At 33.4% G+C, this 21451-nt stretch overlaps 1 protein-coding gene across 4 annotated transcripts in view; it reads right to left on the reverse strand.

The window, feature by feature from the left end:
* Window positions 1-3319: 3319 nt before the first annotated feature.
* The window catches only part of LOC125255252 (testican-2-like), a 113386-nt gene continuing 95254 nt past the window's right edge, over window positions 3320-21451 (reverse strand). For all 4 annotated transcript variants that reach the window (XM_048170302.1, XM_048170300.1, XM_048170299.1 and 1 more), the window contains 8 exons: window positions 19036-19150; window positions 14804-14909; window positions 12849-12993; window positions 12540-12659; window positions 7537-7755; window positions 7257-7319; window positions 4307-4444; window positions 3320-4193 (listed from right to left, as the gene is read on the reverse strand). In XM_048170302.1, the coding sequence (XP_048026259.1) occupies window positions 4051-4193; window positions 4307-4444; window positions 7257-7319; window positions 7537-7755; window positions 12540-12659; window positions 12849-12993; window positions 14804-14909; window positions 19036-19150 (1049 nt within the window). In that variant the 3' untranslated portion in view covers window positions 3320-4050. The remainder of the gene's footprint in view (window positions 4194-4306; window positions 4445-7256; window positions 7320-7536; window positions 7756-12539; window positions 12660-12848; window positions 12994-14803; window positions 14910-19035; window positions 19151-21451) is intronic.

Consider the following 21451-nt stretch of genomic DNA (forward strand, 5'->3'; position numbering starts at 1 on the left):
TGTATTCTCTCATTCACCGCCATAGAATCTTACCCAACTACGACTTCCGCTTCCCAGAATTGAATGATTGGTCAGAAAATCTGAAGAGAAGCTGAAATGCAGGGTGATGCCATCAAAACTGTTGATCCATATTGGCGGAAGTGACGAGACTTGCGTTGTTTTGAATGCTTATATCTTCTAAATGCAATTTTGCCATTGTTTTGGAACACTAGTTTATAGATAATCTTAAAGCTAACATATCCATACTAAAAGCCAAAAAAACTTCCATTTTTATTTCATGGCGATTTTAAATACCCGCATTTAATTAACTGAAGAAAAACAAAAACAAATAGGGAATGTTTGACACTTCAGGCATTCAACTGTCGTAGCTTTAATTACGTAGCAACACAAAGGTCATGAGATTGATTCCCAGGGAATGCATGAATAAAAAATATTCAGTATCTGAATGCATGCATTAAAATACTGCAAGTTGCTTTGGATAAAAGCGACTGCCAAATGCATGAACGTAAAGGCATACTACTCTTACTAGTCCCGCAGTATAGAATGTATACTGAGCAAATTGCTATAGAAGATCTACTACATTGCATGATTTTTTTTTTTTTTTACCTTGCCCTGAATAAAGCTGAAACACGGTCATGGAATGTGCTTTCAGTGACTTTGAGGCTGTATAATAATTCAGTTCACTGCAAACAGCAACGCTGCCAGATATTGATTTTCAGACGCTGTGTCAAGCTCAGTCAATGCGGAGTAAATGAACGAGCTGCGTCGTGAGATATTTCTCCTCAGGAGTTTCTTAAGATGTCTGGCAACATCAAATATGTCTTTTACACACGAACACACAGTTGATAATGTATCAGAGAGACGGTTCAATTATTTACAACATTTTATTTCACAGATTTAGAGGAGCCGACTTCAGCCATAGTGCCACAATCTCAACATTAGACATCACGGTTTTACTCTTATTTTACAGAGAAGGAGCCAATAAAAGAGCTTTTTGTTGTGAACTATCATGCAATACGAAAAATAAAGCAATTCAAACATTTCTATTATTAACGTTTCTTTTTTTTTACTGCATTCAACTCCCAGTCTAAATGAACAGAAATACACATACATTGAATTGTACATTCAAGAATCCGGAGTCAGTTCTGATTCAGAAGCTGAAACAAGTGTGAAACCATCTATTCTGCAGCCTTCAGTCATAATAAATTATACAACAGTTACATTCCTGTTTAAAGAGTTCTGATACTGTATTTCTCCGTCCGTGTTCGCTACATACATTCTTTTGTTGGCAGAACAATATGGAGCTAAAATAGTCTCAAAATTGATGCATTTACAAAATATGATTCACACATGCTTAAGCTAATTCACATTATCAAAATAAATTGCTTTATTCATGTAGAAACCTTCAAACAACACTTGTGTATTTATGAATTAGGTTTTGAATCGTACTTTGTGCATTTGCAAATCATGAGGTTATGACTGTCAATTTCTGCTTGCAAATATATACGAAATACATCACTTATAAATAATAAATATATACTTTTATACACTTACGTAAGTTACAAAAAAAGTTTAAATATTTGCAAACAATAGATAAATTCACAAAATATGATTTGCAAATGCAACACACAATTCATAAATACACAAGTATGTTTGCACATTTAATGCACAAATTTACATTTTCTTGAATCAGAGAATTCATTTTGAGACTTTTAGATGCTCCACACCTGATTTCATTGCGTAACTCAATCTTAATACACAGCTCTCTTGACTGAAATGGAAGCTTGTCTCCACCATGAAATCAAAAATAAAGAAGGTAATTACTATTATTATTTTTATCTCACGATTCAACTTTTTTCTCAGAATTGTGTGATATACGGTCACAATTGTGAGTTATAAAATGAGAATTGCGTGATATAAAGTCAGAATTGCGTGATTCTTAAATTCGTAAATTCTTACTTTATATAATGCAATTCCGACTAGAACTCATAATTCCGACTTTATATCTCCCAATTCTCTTTATATAATGTAATTCAGACTTTACAGCTCGCAATTCCGACTTTATATCTCATGCAATTCCGACTTTATATCTCACAATTCCAACTTTATAACTTGCAATTCTGATTTTATATCTCGTGAAATTCCGACTTTACAAGTCGCAATTCCGACTTTATATCTCATGCAATTCCAACTTTACAACTCGCAATTCCGACTTTATATCTCCCAATTCTGACTTTATATAATGTAATTCCGACTTTACAACTCGCAATTTCCGACTTTATAACAACTCGTAATTCCGACTTTATAACAACTTGCAATTGACTTTATATCTCACAATTTTCTTTATATAATGCAATTCCGACTTTATAACTTGCAATTCCGACTTTATATCTCCCAATTCTGACTTTATATAATGTAATTCCGACTTTACAACTCGCAATTCCGACTTTATAACAACTCGCAATTCCAACTTTATAACTTGCAAATCCGACTTTATATCTCACAATTACGACTTTATATCTCCCAATTCTGACTTTATATAATGTAATTCCGACTTTACAACTCGCAATTCCGACTTTATAACAACTCGCAATTCCGACTTTATATCTCACAATTATGATTTATCTTGCAGTTCTGACTTTATCTCTCGCAATTCTGACTTTATATAATGTAATTCCGACTTTATAACTCGCAACTCCGACTTTATATCTCGCAATTCCGACTTTATATCTCTCAATTCTGACTTTATAACTCCCAATTCCAACTTTATAACTTGCAATTCCGACTTTATATCTCCCAATTACGACTTTATATCTCCCAATTCTGACTTTATATAATGTAATTCCGACTTTACAACTCGCAATTCCGACTTTATATCTCACAATTTTCTTTATATAATGCAATTCTGACTTTCTATCTCGCAATTCCAACTTTATATCTCGCAATTCTGACTTTATATCTCACAATTATGATTTATCTTGCAGTTCTGACTTTATCTCTCGCAATTCTGACTTTATATAATGTAATTCCGACTTTATAACTCGCAACTCCGACTTTATATCTCGCAATTCCGACTTTATATCTCTCAATTCTGACTTTATAACTCCCAATTCCAACTTTATAACTTGCAATTCCGACTTTATATCTCCCAATTACGACTTTATATCTCCCAATTCTGACTCTATATAATGAAATTCCGACTTTACAACTCGCAATTATGATTTATCTTGTAATTCCGACTTTATCTCTCGCAATTCTGACTTTATATAATGCAATTCCAACTTTATAACTCGCAACTCCGACTTTATAACACACAATTCCAACTTTATATCTCGCAATTCCGACTTTAAATCTCACAATTCTGACTTTATAACTCATTTATAAGATTCAAACTCGCAATTGCAAGAAGAAAAGTCAGAATAGTGGCGGAAACAAGCTTCCATAGTCTGAGTCTTAAACTCATCGAATGAGCGCACACATCTGCAGAAGTGTCGGTATCTTCTTTCCAGTGCGTCGGAGCTGCTGACGCCCGTCACACGTGTTCTTTACAGGCTACATTCACAAACACACAGATGAACTTCTGTACAGTGAGTGTTGAACTTGATCTCCAGAGGTTTCAAGTTCTTTTGCATAAATCACGTCAAATAAATTAATACCCTGTTAATGAAGATGCATCTGTAGACGTCAACATAAACTTCAAGGTTCTTTCGTTAGAGTTTGAGTCTTTCTTGCATCTCAATGAGGACGAATGATCTGTGTGTCAGAGTTAAAGAGGTCTTATTATGCTTTTTGCAACAATGGAGAATATGAGGAAAATAATCAACATTCAAGCATAATCAAAGCTGTTCTAGTAAAGCCAAAAACAACATCAAGACTTTGTATAAGGGCATAACATGACCTCTTTAAATCAATGACAATCACTAGTCAGGAAATCAGTGACACTAAAATACAAACATAAATGTTGGGCAAATATTTTAGGAAGCGTATAAAAGGTGGTTTGTCAGTGCGCTGGACGGCACGTGTTTCATCTGATCACATGATGCAGGTGTTTTACCAGATGTATCCACCATCATCACTCTCTCCTGCCTCCTCTTCCTCCTCCTCCTCCTCCTCTGCGTTCTCATCTGTGTCTTTCTCCTCCTCGTCCTCCCATCCGACGCCGCTGCTGAAATCTCCAGAGCTGAGCAGCTCGTCTATAGGACACACACACACACACACACACACACACACACACACACACACACACAGTCACTGAACGGCCCGTGTAACAGGGAGACGTGAAAGCGATAGACCTGCTGTCACTCACCGCAGTCTGGGTTTCCATGGATACGTGACCCGGTGGCCTCCGATCCGTGAGGGTCGACGCACCAGCACTCGTCTCGGCTGCGGTCGCACTGCAGCTTCCTGTAGTAGCCGTCCTCATCACAGCTGGGGATGTACATGCCTGAGCGCGCGCACACACACACACACACACACACACACACACACACACACACACAGTTTTGTTTTGCTATCTTAGTGAGGACTCTCCATAGGCGTAATGGTTTTTATACTGTACAAACTGTACATTCTCTCCCTCTACTCCACCTCTACTCCTAAACCATCACAGAAAACATTCTGCATTTTTACATTTTTAATAAAACATTGTTTAGTGTGTTTTTAAAGCTATTTTAAATATGAGGACTCATGAAATGTCCTCATAAAACATGTTTATGTCATAATACCAGTGTAATAACCATGACATTATACACATTTGTGTCCTCATTAATCACAAAAACACACACACACACACACACTCTCTCTCACACAAACACTATTTCACACACACAAAACATACACAATCTCACAAACGCACACACACACTCTCACATCTCTCTCACACACACAAAAACACTCACACACGCACACACACACACTCTTACACAAAAACACACTCTCTCACACACTCAGACACACACAAAAACACTCTTTCACATACTCTCTCACACTCACACACACACACACACACTCTCTCTCACACACACTCTCTCTCACACACACTCTTTCACACACACACACACACACACACACAAAAACACACTCTCACACACACTCTCTCTCACACACACTCTTTCACACACACACACACACACACACACACACAAACACTTTCACACACACTCTCTCTCACACACACACTCTCTCTCACACACACACACACACACACACACACACACACACATACACAAAAACACTTTCACACACTCTCACGCACACACACTCTCTCTCTCACACACACACACACACACACACAAAAACACTTTCACACACTCTCACGCACACACACTCTCTCTCTCACACACACACACACACATACACAAAAACACTTTCACACACTCTCACGCACACACACTCTCTCTCTCACACACACACACACACACACACACACACACACACACACATACACAAAAACACTTTCACACACTCTCACGCACACACACTCTCTCTCTCACACACACACACACACACACACAAAAACACTTTCACACACTCTCACGCACACACACTCTCTCTCTCACACACACACACACACACACACAAAAACACTTTCACACACTCTCACGCACACACACTCTCTCTCTCACACACACACACACACATACACAAAAACACTTTCACACACTCTCACGCACACACACTCTCTCTCTCACACACACACACACACACACACACACACAAAAACACTTTCACACACTCTCACGCACACACACTCTCTCTCTCACACACACACACACACACACACAAAAACACTTTCACACACTCTCACGCACACACACTCTCTCTCTCACACACACACACACACACACACAAAAACACTTTCACACACTCTCTCTCACACTCACACACACACAAAACACACACACACACACACAAAAACACTTTCACACACACTCTCACGCACACACACATTCTCTTCTCTCTCACACACACACCTCTCACACACACACACACAAAAACACACACTCTCTCTCTCGCACACACACACACAAAAACACACACTCTCTCTCTCGCACACACACACACACACACACACACAAACACTTTCACACACACAAAACATACACAATCTCACAAACGCACACACACACTCTCACATCTCTCTCACACACACAAAAACACTCACACACACACACACTCTTACACAAAAACACACTCTCTCACACACTCAGACACACACAAAAACACTCTTTCACATACTCTCACACACACACACACACACACACTCTCTCTCACACACACTCTCTCTCACACACACTCTTTCACACACACACACACACACACACACACACACACACACACACACACAAAAACACACTCTCACACACACTCTCTCTCACACACACACACACACACACACACACACACACACACAAAAACACTTTCACACACACTCTCTCTCACACACACACTCTCTCTCACACACACACACACACACACACACATACACAAAAACACTTTCACACACTCTCACGCACACACACTCTCTCTCTCACACACACACACACACACACACACACACAAAAACACTTTCACACACACTCTCACGCACACACACATTCTCTTCTCTCTCACACACACACCTCTCACACACACACACACAAAAACACACACTCTCTCTCTCGCACACACACACACACACAGACTCTCTCACACACACACACACACAAAAACACACTCTCTCTCTCTCGCACACACACACAGAGACTCTCACACACACACACACACACACACAAATACACTCTTTCACACACTCTCACACACACACTCTCTCTCTCTCTCTCTCTCTCTCACACACACACAAAAAAACTTTCACACACCTTATCTTGTAAATACACGTGATATTAAACCTATTTACATTCTTCATTCAAATTATTTATTATTTATCATATTATTTATCACTTGATTTAATTCTTGCAAATAATTTAACTTTTTATTTATTTATTTAGCTAGCCAAACAAGAAAAGTAAATACAGTGATCATGAATTATTATGAATTTATATTTATTATCATAGTGTATACTGTACAATATATAATATAACCCTACATATTTTAGTTTGATGTATTTTTGGACAAGTAAATAAAAACCTTTTCAAACCGTCAGAAACGAGGTTTTGTCAAATTAAACTTCTGGAGACACAATTCAAATAAACACACACACGTCTCTGCTCCTGCATCTGTTCGAGTGTGTTCGTCTGTATGTTCATGTGTGTGTTCACCTGGTTTCCTCTTAGACGCCTCCTGTATCTGAATCCGCTCGATTTCAGCCAAACACGGAGGTTCTGGGAAAAACAGGAAATGATGAAAGAACATCAACCAATCACAGCAGACCATCTCTCAAATCACACATTTTATATTTATTTCATTTATCAAGTGCAAAGTGATTAAAAACAAACAAATAAAAAACACAATAATATATTACTATAAAACTCAAAGATTCCTTTGATACGAGTATAAAATGTAAAGATCTGAAGAGGGAACGAGTGAAGACAGACTCACTCTCTCTCCAGAAGCACAGGCACCATTCAGCCGTCGAAACCTTTCCGTCTCGGTAGGAGTCGCAGGAGTTGAAGAACGGCCTGATGCACACTTCATACTTCTCCAGGTTTATGGCAGCCAGCTCTGACTGATCCAGGAACAGGTCATTACTGGTGTCCAGCTTGGAGAACATCCAGCCGATGGAGTCCTTACAGCCGGCCACGAGACCCCGGTCAAACACTGCAGCGGACGAGAGATTCAGAATGTAATTCTGACGTAATGTTTACTGTGAACCGTTTAAAAACATGATAATTGATCTTAAGAAGAATGATAAAAGTCAGACTACTGCGTATCATATTTACACATGAGGAAATTAATATTTTTATTCAGCAAGAAGAACGCATTAAATTGATCAAAAGCGACAGTAAAGACAAGATTTTTATTTCAGATAAATGCTGTTGTTTTGAACTTTCTATTGAACAAAGAATCCTGAAAAAATGTAAACACTAGCGTTTGGGATCTACGGAAGAGGATTAAGGCCAAGCAATAATAAAAAAAAATTAAAATGTCTTGAGATTAAAGTCATTATAATGCAGGATTAAATTTCAAGAAAAAAATTCAAAATACAATGTTGAGAATAAAATCATTACAGTTTTTTTCAATTGCTAACAAGCGCTTAGCCATACTTAAAGTACTTTTTCTAAACTCTTAACACAGCAACACACCTACATCACACAGTTAGCCAAATAGTAAATTTTCTGCCCAAAACCATATTTTGTTATATAAACACAAACTCCACATTTCAAAACGCTAAAAACCTTTTTCAACACATACTAACTCTATCAAAACACAGCAAATCTGATTCAAAATCGAGTCGTTCTGTCAAAACATAGCACTAGTTTTCTATTCAACATGAACATATAGTCAATCAAAGCGCAATGACTGTCAAAATACTAACAGTTGATGGCATTACGAAAACTGCATTACTTGTCATTTTTCAGTTCTAACTGGAGAAAATATGAAATCCATTGTTTTTATAATTCAGTTTCCTTGTACTACAGTAATAGTATAATGCATGCAAGCCATTCTACATTTTTGGTTGAGTGTTGAATGTGTGCATTCTTGGCAACAGAAGTGAGTCATTATTTTATAGAATGTGCGGTAGAAAAAGAGAAGAAGAAGAAAGTAACAGAATTGCTCAGGGCAGCTACTGGTCAGATGAGTCCCCTATGCAGGACTTCAGTGTCCCCTTGGTTGAAATCTCTTTCTGGGGTTGGGTGTGTGGTGTTGATGGTGCCCACAGAGGGTGGGATGGTGTCCCCTTGGTAGTTAGTGCCCTACGCAGACCACATATTCTGCATATATGGAACAATGGTAGTGGAATCGTAGTAAAAGCTTTACATGAAGCTTTTACTGAAATGAAAACATGAAACTGCTGCCATTGATCAACAACAAATCCAACATACATGGCCTTTGGTTACTGTTGAAGCTTTTTTCCACCACAGAATAAAAAAAGTATAAAAGGTAATAGTGACTTTTTATCTCACAATTCTATTTTTTTTTCTAATTGTTTTATTTATTTTGCAATTGTGATTATACATCTGACTTTTTCCCCTCAGAATTGTGATATATAAACAATAGGAATTGAGTTTAAAAAGTCAGAATTGTGAGATAAGAAGACATAATTACCTTTTTTATTTTCTATTCATGGCAGAAATAAGCTTTCATAGGTTCCACGTGTAAGTGAAAAAAACAGAGATGCACAGTCCAGCATTCTTCCTCCTCTCCCATACCTCTTCTTCTCCCTTGTCCTGATCCAACTTCTCCTCTCCTCCTTCATCTATTCCTCTCCCTCACCCAGACATTATTTTCTCTCTGCTCCTCTGTGTTGTTCTTCACTGAACAAATCCGATTCAAAGAGTCCTATTTTACTGTATGTCCATATAATGAAAATAAATTCAACACCTGACTATTCCTCCAACTGAGACTGGAATCTGCTATTACTCAATATTTCAGTGATCTGCTAATTAAAAATGCTTATCAATTGTTTCATATATTTTTTTCAATACTTTTGAGCTGCTGTTGTTGCAGAATTAGAGGTTTTATCCTATATTTAAAGATTGGAACATTGGGTCTTCATTTCTGACTTGCTGTGTTTAAGCATTTGCAAATAAGATGAGAAAGATCCATGATTTTGGTATGAGGTAAGCTTATATGAAAAGAAAATTTAAGGTTAATGGTATGGCCACAACAGACGGATGTTCTGCTAAATGTGTTTAGAGTTCTGAAAATGTGCCTACAGAATGGACAAATGTATGTTAGCAATTGAAAAAAACTGTAAATGAGATTCTTCTCGAAACACAATGACTTTATTCTCAAAACGTAATGTTTATTCTCGACATTTTATGTCGACTTTTTTTCTTGAAATTTAAGAGTTTTTTCTTGAAACAACTTTATTCTCTACATTTTATTTAGACTTTTCTCAAAATTTAAAAAGTTTTTTCTCGAAACACAGTGACTTTATTCTCAAAATGTAATGTTTATTCTCGACATTTTATTTTGACTTTTTTTCTTTAAATTTAAGAGTTTTTTCTCAAAACAACTTTATTCTCAAAACTTAATGAGTTTATTCTCAACAATTTTATTTCGACTTTTCTCGAAATTTAACGTTTTTTCTCGAAACACAATGACTTTATTCTCAAAACTTAATGAGTTTATTCTCAAAAATTTTATTTCAACTTTTCTCAAAATTTAACAAGTTTTTTTTCTCGAAACAATGACTTTATTCTCAAAATATAATGTTTATTCTTGACATTTTATTTTGACTTTTTTCTAGAAACAACTTTATTCTCAAAATTTCACAAGTTTTTTCTCGAAACAACTTTATTCTCTAAATTTAAGGAGTTTATTCTCAACATTTTATTTGTTTATTTATTTATGTTTATTCTCGACATTTTATTTTGACTTTTTTTCTTGAAATTTAAGAGTTTTTTTCTTGAAACAACTTTATTCTCAAAACTCAATGAGTTTATTCTCAACAATTTTATTTCGACTTTTCTCGAAATTTAACGTTTTTTCTCAAAACACAATGACTTTATTCTTAAAACTTAATGAGTTTATTCTCAAAAATTTTATTTCAACTTTTCTCAAAATTTAACAAGTTTTTTTCTCGAAACAATGACTTTATTCTCAAAACTTAATGTTTATTCTCGACATTTTATGTCGACTTTTTTTCTTGAAATTTAAGAGTTTTTTCTTGAAACAACTTTATTCTCTACATTTTATTTAGACTTTTCTCAAAATTTTAAAAGTTTTTTCTCGAAACACAATGACTTTATTCTCAAAATGTAATGTTTATTCTCAACATTTTATTTCGACTTTTTTTCTTGAAATTTAAGAGTTTTTTCTTGAAACAACTTTTTTCTCTAAATTTAAGGAATTTATTCTCAACATTTTATTTCGACTTTTTTTCTTGAAATTTAAGAGTTTTTTCTTGAAACAACTTTATTCTCAACATTTTATTATGACTTTTTTCTCGAAACAGTGACTTTATTCTCAAAATTTAATGTTTATTCTCGACATTTTATTTTGACTTTTTTTCTTTAAATTTAAGAGTTTTTTCTCAAAACAACTTTATTCTCAAAACTTAATGAGTTTGTTCTCAACAATTTTATTTCGACTTTTCTCGAAATTTAACGTTTTTTCTCGAAACACAATGACTTTATTCTCGAAACAATGACTTTATTCTCAAAATATAATGTTTATTCTTGACATTTTATTTTGACTTTTTTCTAGAAACAACTTTATTCTCAAAATTTCACAAGTTTTTTCTCGAAACAACTTTATTCTCTAAATTTAAGGAGTTTATTCTCAACATTTTATTTAGACTTTTCTCAAAATTTAACAAGTTTTTTCTCAAAACAATGACTTTATTCTCAAAATTTAATGTTTATTCTCGACATTTTATTTGGACTTTTTTTTCTTGAAATTTAAGAGTTTTTTTCTTGAAACAACTTTATTCTCAAAACTTAATGAGTTTATTCTCAACATTTCGACTTTTCTCGAAATTTAACGTTTTTTCTCGAAACACAATGACTTTATTCTCAAAATTTAATGAGTTTATTCTCTACATTTTATTTCGACTTTTCTCAAAATTTAAAAAGTTTTTTCTCGAAACAATGACTTTATTCTCAAAATGTAATGTTTATTCTTGTCATTTTATTTTGACTTTTTTCTTGAACTTTATTCTCAAAATTTAACAAGTTTTTTTCTCTAAACAACTTTATTCTCTAAATTTAAGGAGTTTATTCTCAACATTTTATTTCGACTTTTCTCAAAATTTTATGTTTTTTCTCAAAACACAACTTTACTTTCAAAATGTAACAAGTTTTTTCTCGAAACAACTTTATTCTCTAAATTTAAGGAGTTTATTCTCAACATTTTATTTTGACTTTTCTCGAAATTTAACAAGTTTTTTCTCGAAACGCAATGACTTTATTCTCAAAATTTAATGTTTATTCTCGACATTTTATTTTGACTTTTTTCTCGAAATTTAACGTTTTTTTCTCGAAACACGACTTTATTCTTGAAATTTAACGAGTTTAATCTCGCATTATAATGACTTTAATCTCGAGAAGGTTTTCTTTTTTTATTATTACTTGGCTCTAATCCTCTTCCGTAGGGATCAGTAAGATTTTTTTAAAGAATTTTTTGTTTTTCAGCAAGGAATAAATTACACTTTACTATATATTCACACAGAAAACAGCTGTTTTAAATTGTATAAATATTTCACAATTTTACTGATTTTACCGTATTTTTGATCAGACAGATGCAGTCTTGGTGAGCAGAAGAAACTTTTTTCAAAAGCATTAAAAAGTCTGACCGACCCTAAACTTGACTGCAAACTCACAATTATTTCTAATTGCACAATCGTGGTGCTGTGGATTCAGCAGTGCTGATGTTACTAGCGCGTGTGTGTGTGTGTGTGTGTGTGTGTGTGTGTGTGTGTGTGTGTGTGTTTTCACCTGACGCTGCTGCTTGACCTTGTCTTCCAGAGTTGTTTTGTTTAGCATTTCCGTGTAAAAGCTGAAACCAGTCTCTGAGTCTGTCGCCCAAATCTGCCAAATCCTGACCGGTGCACATCTCTGGAGAGACAGAAACACCACGAGAGCCAGTAAACAATCACATGATCCTTATCGGTGAACTATCAGTGGCGTATTAATAATGCAAAGGAACAATAAACTCACTCAAACACATTAAAACTGTAGCTAACTAGACTTCATAAAACATGAGCATTTGAACTGGCTCTGACAGCAGGGTGTACATGCTCTGACCTGGTTTGGGTTCGGCTGACGTCTCTGGATTCGTCTTGATCTTGGGTTCTGCTTTAGGGACTCCAGCAGTGACACAAGGACATAAACCAGAACACAGAACGGACAGATCCTTCCCTGCCAAACACGCCTGCTGCTCCAGCTTACACTGATCACACACACACACACACACACACACACACACACACACACACACAGAGCTTCTGTTTCACTTCATATGAAATAGCTGCAATGTGTTCATGTCTCAAAGCAACAATTGGATTCATAATTAAGCAGGTCTGAGAGGCTGTGACGGCTGAAGATGCTCGTTCACTACTCAGGATGGAGAACGAGGGCGTTCTCAGGGTCGCCACCAGTCAGAAGTTCAGCGTTAATGTTTCTCATGATGTTAAAAGCCTTTTGATCACGAGACTTCTGCAGTGAAACTGATGAGGTGCAGCGGATATTTAAAGAGACGCGTCATGAAGGGCTTTTCACACGTTCCTCCTTCAGTAGTCTAAATCTCTAAGATAATTAAATCTACAAAATAAATAAATAAATAAATTTAAAATAATAGTAAATCAATCAAATGAATTAATTAACTATTTTAAAATACAGTAAATCTTTAAAATAAATAAATACATTTAAAATAAAGTCAATGAATAGATACATTTGAAAGAAATTAAATCTATAAAATTAATGAATGAATGAATTTAAAATAAGATCTATAAATTAATTTAAAGTAAAGTAATTCAAATAAATAAATATATAAATTTAAAAGAAATTAAATCTATAAAATAATTAAATTAATTAATCTATAAATAAACTAATTTAAAATAATGTAATTCTATAAAATAAATAAATACATTTAAAATAAAATAAATAAATTTAAAAGAAATTCAATCTATAAAATAAATAAATTTAAAAGAAATTAAACCTATAAAATAAATACATTTAAAATAAAATAAATCTAGGAATAAATACATTTAAAATAACAATTCTTTAAAATAAATACATACATTTAAAATAAAGTAAATCTGTAAAATAAATAAACTGAAAATAAAGTAAATCTATAAAATGAATGAATATAAATAAAATAAATCCCTAAAATAAATAAATTGAAAATAAAGTCAATCTTTAAAATACATTTTACATAATTTAATTATATAAAATAAATAAATACATTTTTAAATAAATCTATAAAATAAATAAATAAATAAATACATTTAAAAGAAAGTAAATAAATAAATTGAAAATAAAGTAAATCCATAAAATAAATAAATGAATTAATTTAAAATAAATCTATAAAAGAAATAAATGAGTAAATCAATTTAAAATAAAGTAAATCTATAAAATAGATAAATGAATGCATTTATAAATAAATAAATACATTTAAAGGGTAAATAAATAAATAAATTTAAACTAAAAACATTCAAAATAAAACACTTAATAAATTTGTTTTACCTGCATGTCAACCAGCAGCAGAGAACCGTGAACATGTGAATGTGTTGTTAAATTATTAAAATATTAACTTAAAATCTCAGGAGGACTACAAGTAAATATTTCAGCTCAAAGGGGCTCGGCTGATGAAAAAGCTAGTGAATTCCTCCTCTAACGTGGAAATTAATCCAACTCTAGACTGTCAGTGATGGAGCGTCACCTTCACAAACCCTCGACGCCCTCGTGACGCACCTTCATCACAGAAATCGATGGATTCTCGGACACAGTGTAAACTCTGATGAAGGAGTCGCTGGCTCTCCTCCTGATGACTGTATTGATTCATGCACAGTTTTTAATTTTGACCTTGTGTGTAAGAGAGAGAACATTACCTTTCTCTCTCTCCCTCTCTCTCTCTCTTTTCTATCTGAATGAGCAATCGTTGCTTCCCGTGTTCACCCCTATAAATATTTGATCTGGTTCCAGCTCAAGCCTTGATGTTCTCACTGCAGCCTAGACGCAGTGTGTGTGTGTGTGTGTACCTGTGACGCGTAGTTGTGTCCGTCTGATCCGCACACAGGCGTTGAAGGCGTCACTGAACAGGGTTTACAGCTGTTAGTGTGAGGCTTCAGTCCAGACTGTCTGATTCTACAGAAAACACACAAAAAACAATCAATCTAACAGTTTCTGCTGTGAAATGTTGGGCGTAATGATCAATAACAAGATGATTTTATCCAACAATGCTCTTTTCTTTAATGCAAATGTAATGTTGCTCAGTATATACTGAAGCATTGCATTCTGGGATACAGTGTATGATATATGATATTGCACAACAAATAAAGCTTGTTAATGAAGTATAAAAATAGGATGAATCCTTTTAAAGCCTGACATCTGAAATAAAATGTGATTTTTCTGTTTGCATGTGTTTTTGTTGATACATCAGGCATTTATGACTCATATTATAGTGAGAATATGGAGGAAAAACAGCTCAATTTTATTCAGAAAAATATGCAATTTGGTGCAGATGCTGATATTGACAGATGTTTATATTAAGATAAAATTCTGTGAAGCAGATACTTGCATAAAATGCATGTAAATATCAATATCTGCCAATAATTTGTCTTAATTTTAAAATATATAATGCAATGCAATACAATGATGATTGAGAAATGAACAAATAAACTTCCTCAAAAGATGATGATCATATTTGATACTCATGATTTTTCTATAAAATGATGTCTGGAAAATCAAGTAAACCGAAGCTGCTTCATCCTGAAATATTACTAACAATATCAAAGTTATTTATATAAATCAGTGCAGATTTCACAGATTTGAGAAGCTGCTGTTCCATATATATTTAATATAAATCAATAACAATATGATTTTGTCCAACAATACTCTTTTCTTTAATACAAATGTAATGTTGCTCAGTATATACTGACAAAAGGAAGCATTGCATTCTGGGATACAGTGTGATATATGATATTGCACAACAAATAAAGCTTGTTAATGAAGTATAAAAGTAGGATTGAACCACTTTTTAAAGCCTGACATCTGAAAAACAGTCAGAAAAATGTGATTTTTCTGTTTGCATGTGTTTTTGTTGACACATCAGGCATTTATGAATTATATTATAGTATGATATAGTGAGAATATGGAGGAAAAACAGCTCAATTTTATTCAAAAAAATATGCAATTTGGTGCAGATGCTGATATTGACAGATGTTTATATTAAAATAAAATTCTGTGAAGCAGATACTTGCATAAAATGCATATAATTTGCCAATAATTTGTCGTAATAAGATGATATTTAAATGATCAAAGTAGTTTTAAAATATATAATGCAATGCAATACAATGTTAATTGAGAGATGAACAAATAAACTTCCTCAAAAGATGATGATCATATTTGATGCTCATGATTTTTCTATAAAATGATGTCTTGATAATTAAGTAAACCGAAGTTGCTTCATCCTGAAATATTACTAACAATATCAAAGTTATTCTTACGTTTACTTTATATAAATCAATGCAGATTTCACAGATTTGAGAAGTTGCTGTTCTTAGTTTAATCTTAGTTCTCAGTTTAATTGAGATTATAAGATATTCCATAGACGATTTAATGATCCAATCACATGTTCAGAAGCTTTATCTCAACAGATAATGGAGCATTTATGAATAAACGTCTATTCAAATGGAAGTAAAAATGAATGTACTGTAGTGTTGGTGGTAATGGTCTCTGTTCATTTGCTTCAGTGTAATATTAACCAGAGAACAGCAAAGTTTATGAACCCACTGATTTGTGTGACTTTTCATCATTTATCTGGTCTGCAAAGCTTTAGTGTAATCGGCAAAAACTAATGAGTCAGAACATTATAACCCGCCGTGTCCACATCTGCCGAGACAGTCGTTTGTCTCGTGTGTGTGTGTGTATGTGAGAGAGAGAGAGTCACATGACCTCTGGTGCAGACAGACAGTTTGATCACTCATCTTATAAAAGAAGGAAAGTCTGCAGTCAAAAGAACAAAACTGATTTAACCCTATAAATCCTACTGTATCATATCTGATATGCAATTTTTAAAGACTCAAAATGATCAAAACTGATTGACTTTTTTAGAAAGTAAAAGTCTTAATATAATTGTACAAACCTCCTTCTTCAGCTCGTGCTTCACGCGTCTTTACGCTGTGAAATCTGCACTGATTTATATCAAGTAAACGTAAGAATAACTTTTATATTGTTAGTAATATTTCAAGATGAACACTTACTAGATTGAAGCAGCTTCGGTTTACTTGATTATCAAAATCATGAGTATCAAATATGATCATCATCTTTTGAGGAAGGTTTATTTGTTCATCTCTCAATCATCATTATATTGCATTGCATTACATATTTTAAAACGACAGAGCTTTCATCATTTAAATATCGTCTTATTAGGCATGTGACGGTATCAAATTTTCATGTTGCAATTAATTGCTGAAGCTTTTATCAAGGTATACGGTATTATCACGATATTGAAATAAGTTGCAAAAAAAGTGTTGTCATAGTATAACAGGTTTAAGAACTCTTTTTGTAATAACAAAAATAACTCTGAATGTTTAAATACAATAATACAATACACCAAAAATATATGAGTAAAACAGATTAAAATGCAAAAGAATTAGGCTATAAAGAACAACAGGAAACACTTTACAATAAGGTCTCATTATTTAATGCATTAACTCGGATTGAGCAACAGCTACATTTGTTACAGTAAGTGTTATTTTTTGTTAATGTTAATTAAGAAACACAACTGATCGTTGTTAGTTTTATCTCATGTCCATTAAATAAGTTCTTTTAATTTTAGTAATGTTATTAAAAAGTAACTAAGAAATTAACATTAACTAAGAATAATTAATACTTTATAAGTATTTTTCATTGTCAGTTTGGTAATAATGAATTAACATGTTAACTAATGAAGCTGTATGTCTCAAAGATTTACTGAACAATAACAAATAATCAGAACATTTCTAATAGTAGTAGTCCAGATTAAAATATAAAAATGTTTAAGTTTGAAAATAAATAGCCTATTAAGTCTTTAAGTATTTGGTGTTGTGATGAACAACATTGAGATTACAAAAAAATGAATGGCTGTTTGAGGCATTTTAAAAACTTCACTAGCACAGCTGCTTTTTTTGCAGGGTTTCCGGGGTAACCGCTGCATTTCTGCTGTTCCATCTGAACGCGTGTTCTTTTGACACAGAATACAGCGGTGTTGTGCATTTTATATGGTTGATAGGGAAAGTATTCTTAAATGCATTATAAAAATTTTAATAATTGGTAATAAATTATTATTTACGGTATTTTGAAGTGCCCACGATAACAATATCGTGCATATTCATTATCGTGATATATCGCATTACCGAATATCGGCACGTCTACATCTTACTAAGATATTATTGGCAGATATTGATATTTATATGCATTTTATGTCAGTATCAGCTACTGTTATAAAAATCTCACTGATTTACAATACAAGCATCAGAATTTCATCTTACTTTTTGTCCATATAAATATCAGCATTTGCACCAATTGCATATTTTTGCTCAGTTTGCGCCTCTGAATATAACTGAGCTGTTTTTTCCTCCATATTCTCACTCTATCAGACTATATGAGCCATTATGATACGCTTCAAAAAACACATATGCAAACCTTTTTGATATTTTGTCAAAATGTTCAATAAACTGTACATTTCAAAAAGCGGTTAATACAGTTTTGTAAAGGTCAGAAAGAAGGTGGAAATGGTCATTGAAAACTAAACTCTGACAATATGACTAGAGTTGCCAAAAGTACAGACTTTGATACCAAGTCGGTACTGAAATTTTAAAAATGTGATGCTTTGAGCGCTGTTTAGTGGATTCTTAAACACCTCTGATTGGCCACTGCGTTCACGCTCTCAACATATATGTCTGTGATTGGCTACAATGATCAACGCTTCAAAAACATGTTGTAAATAGCTTACACAGATGCACACGGGAGAATAGTGGGGAAAAGTCACAAAGTCTCATGAAAAACAAAAACTTTTCTTCAAATTGTGACTAAATTACACTGAAAGCAAGTAAAAAGCGCTCATTTTATAATCACTGAAATAATTGTCAGTAATTCCAGTCTCACTTTCTGCTTGAAACTATGTACGTTTGTAACTAATTTGCATAATGCCAGCCTATGCGTTTCATTTCATACCGACTTGGTATCAAAGTCAACACTTTCGACAACACTAAATATGAGCGAGACTCACCTGTGCTCCAGTTTCTTGCGGTTGACACACATGGCTCTCTGGTAGCCCTGAGCCACACACACCTTATGACGGCTGCATTTCACCTTCTGACACGGATCCTTCGTGGTATCCAGACCTGCAAAAGCGGACAGTGAGATCCTGAAGGCTGGAAGTGAACATGCACTCAAAAAGAGTTTATAGAGGACCTATTCTGCTTTCTTCCATGTTCATCTGTCTTTAGTGTGTGATGTTGCTGTTCGAGTCCCTCCAGCGGGAGTTAATCTCTGTATCAGTGTCTGTTTCTGAACTCCCTGAAACGCCTCCATTGCAGTCTTGAGTTTACTTCCGGGAACAAACATGTCACAGTATTCCTCATTTAAATAATTCCCACCCAAGGCATGAAACTAAAGTTGCACTAGACTTTTCTTCTCTATTGTGCCGTATATCTCAGTGAAATGCTTCGCAAACAAGAACAAATGTAGATTTTGTCTGTGGGGAATTGATTGGATGGTTGTGGTTTGCTATTGGTGGATCTCATGTGAGTGACAGCTTGCCCCTCCCTCGTCATCAGAGAAGAGAAGAGGAAGAATTTTCTGCATCACAGAAATCATAGGGCCCTAGAATTGTCAATTTTTTATATTTTATGGTGACTTTAAACAAATTTACCAAAGAAATAAAATGGGGAAACACTCTGTCCACTACTGTGTCCTTAGAAAAGTTACAGGAATATGATACTCTACATAAAGCAAAACAAGCAGATTTTACAATCTCATTTATGGAAAATGAGATGAATATCTTTCTATCTCTGCACTGATTATGAATAATTCAAAAATAGACTAGAGGAAAGAAAAAAAAAACCTCAGCCCAGGAAAAAGAAGAAGATCAGGCTGGAAGCGGCATTTCACCGGAGAATATACCATCTGTTTTCTGTGTGTGTCGGAAAACTGATAAACAAGACCACAAACAAACAACTACAGGCCAGAGACAGAACAACACACACGAACATAAATCAGAAACAGAGAGACAGGAACATCCATTCCCGAGAGAAAACACACGACAGAGAAAACATGTTTTCCTACAAATATTAGGAACGACACTGCAGGAGCGGGAAAATATGGAACATGACGACTGTGATGATTATTCAGATTATTCAGTGAAAAACAAACTGTGAATCTGACAGGATGTTTTTCTTCCTGTTCTGACACTTGCAAGTGTAACATAAAGCATCATGGTATCATTTTAGAAATAGTACAAGAGTTATTTCATATTCTTCAATGGATAAATGAATACCATACAGGGTTTCCACGTCTTTTTACCAATGAATTTCCTGAATTTTATTCTTGAAATCTAATGATTTTATTCTCGACATTTTATTTGGAATTTTTTTCTCAAAATTTGACAAGTTTCTTCTCGAAACACAATGACTTTATTCTTGAAATTAAATGAGTTTATTCTCGACAATTTTTTTAAAACTTTTTTTCTCAAAATTTAATGAGTTTTTTCTTTAAAAAACAACAACTTTATGACTAATGACTATTCTCGAGAATTTATTTCAACTTTATTCTCAAAATTGAACGACTTTATTCTCAACAATTTATTTCAACTTTAATTTAATGAGTTTATTCTCACCATTTAATTTTAACAATTTTTTTCTTGAAACACGATAACTTTATTCTCAAAATCTAATGATTTTATTCTCTACATTTTATTTGGACTTTTTTTCTCAAAATTTAACAAGTTTTTTTTTTTTAAAAACAACAACTTTATTCTCAAAATTGAGAATATGAAACTCAAAATGAGTTTATTCTCACCATTTAATTTCTATTTTTTTTCTCGAAATTTAACAATTTTTTTCTTGAAACACGACAACTTTATTCTCAAAATTGAATGACTTTATTCTCAACAATTTATTTCAACTTTATTCTCAAAATGTAATGAGTTTATTCTCGACATTTTATTTCAACTTTTGTCTTGAAATTTAACAATTTTTTCACGAAACAACTTTATTCTCAAAATGTAATGAGTTTATTCTCAACATTTAATTTTGATTATTTTCTCAAAATGTAACAATTTTTTCTTGAAACACGACAACTTTATTCTCAAAATTGAATGACTTTATTCTCAACAATTTATTTCAACTTTATTCTCAAAATTGAATGACTTTATTCTCAACAATTTATTTCAACTTTATTCTCAAAATGTAATGAGTTTATTCTCGACATTTTATTTCAACTTTTGTCTCGAAATTTAACAATTTTTTCACGAAACAACTTTATTCTCAAAATGTAATGAGTTTATTCTCAACATTTAATTTTGATTTTTTTCTCAAAATGTAACAATTTTTTCTTGAAACACGACAACTTTATTCTCAAAATTGAATGACTTTATTCTCGAGAATTTATTTCAACTTTATTCTCAAAATTGAATGACTTTATTC

The sequence above is a fragment of the Megalobrama amblycephala genome, linkage group LG20, assembly GCF_018812025.1.
Source record: "Megalobrama amblycephala isolate DHTTF-2021 linkage group LG20, ASM1881202v1, whole genome shotgun sequence".
NCBI lineage: Eukaryota > Metazoa > Chordata > Actinopteri > Cypriniformes > Xenocyprididae > Megalobrama > Megalobrama amblycephala.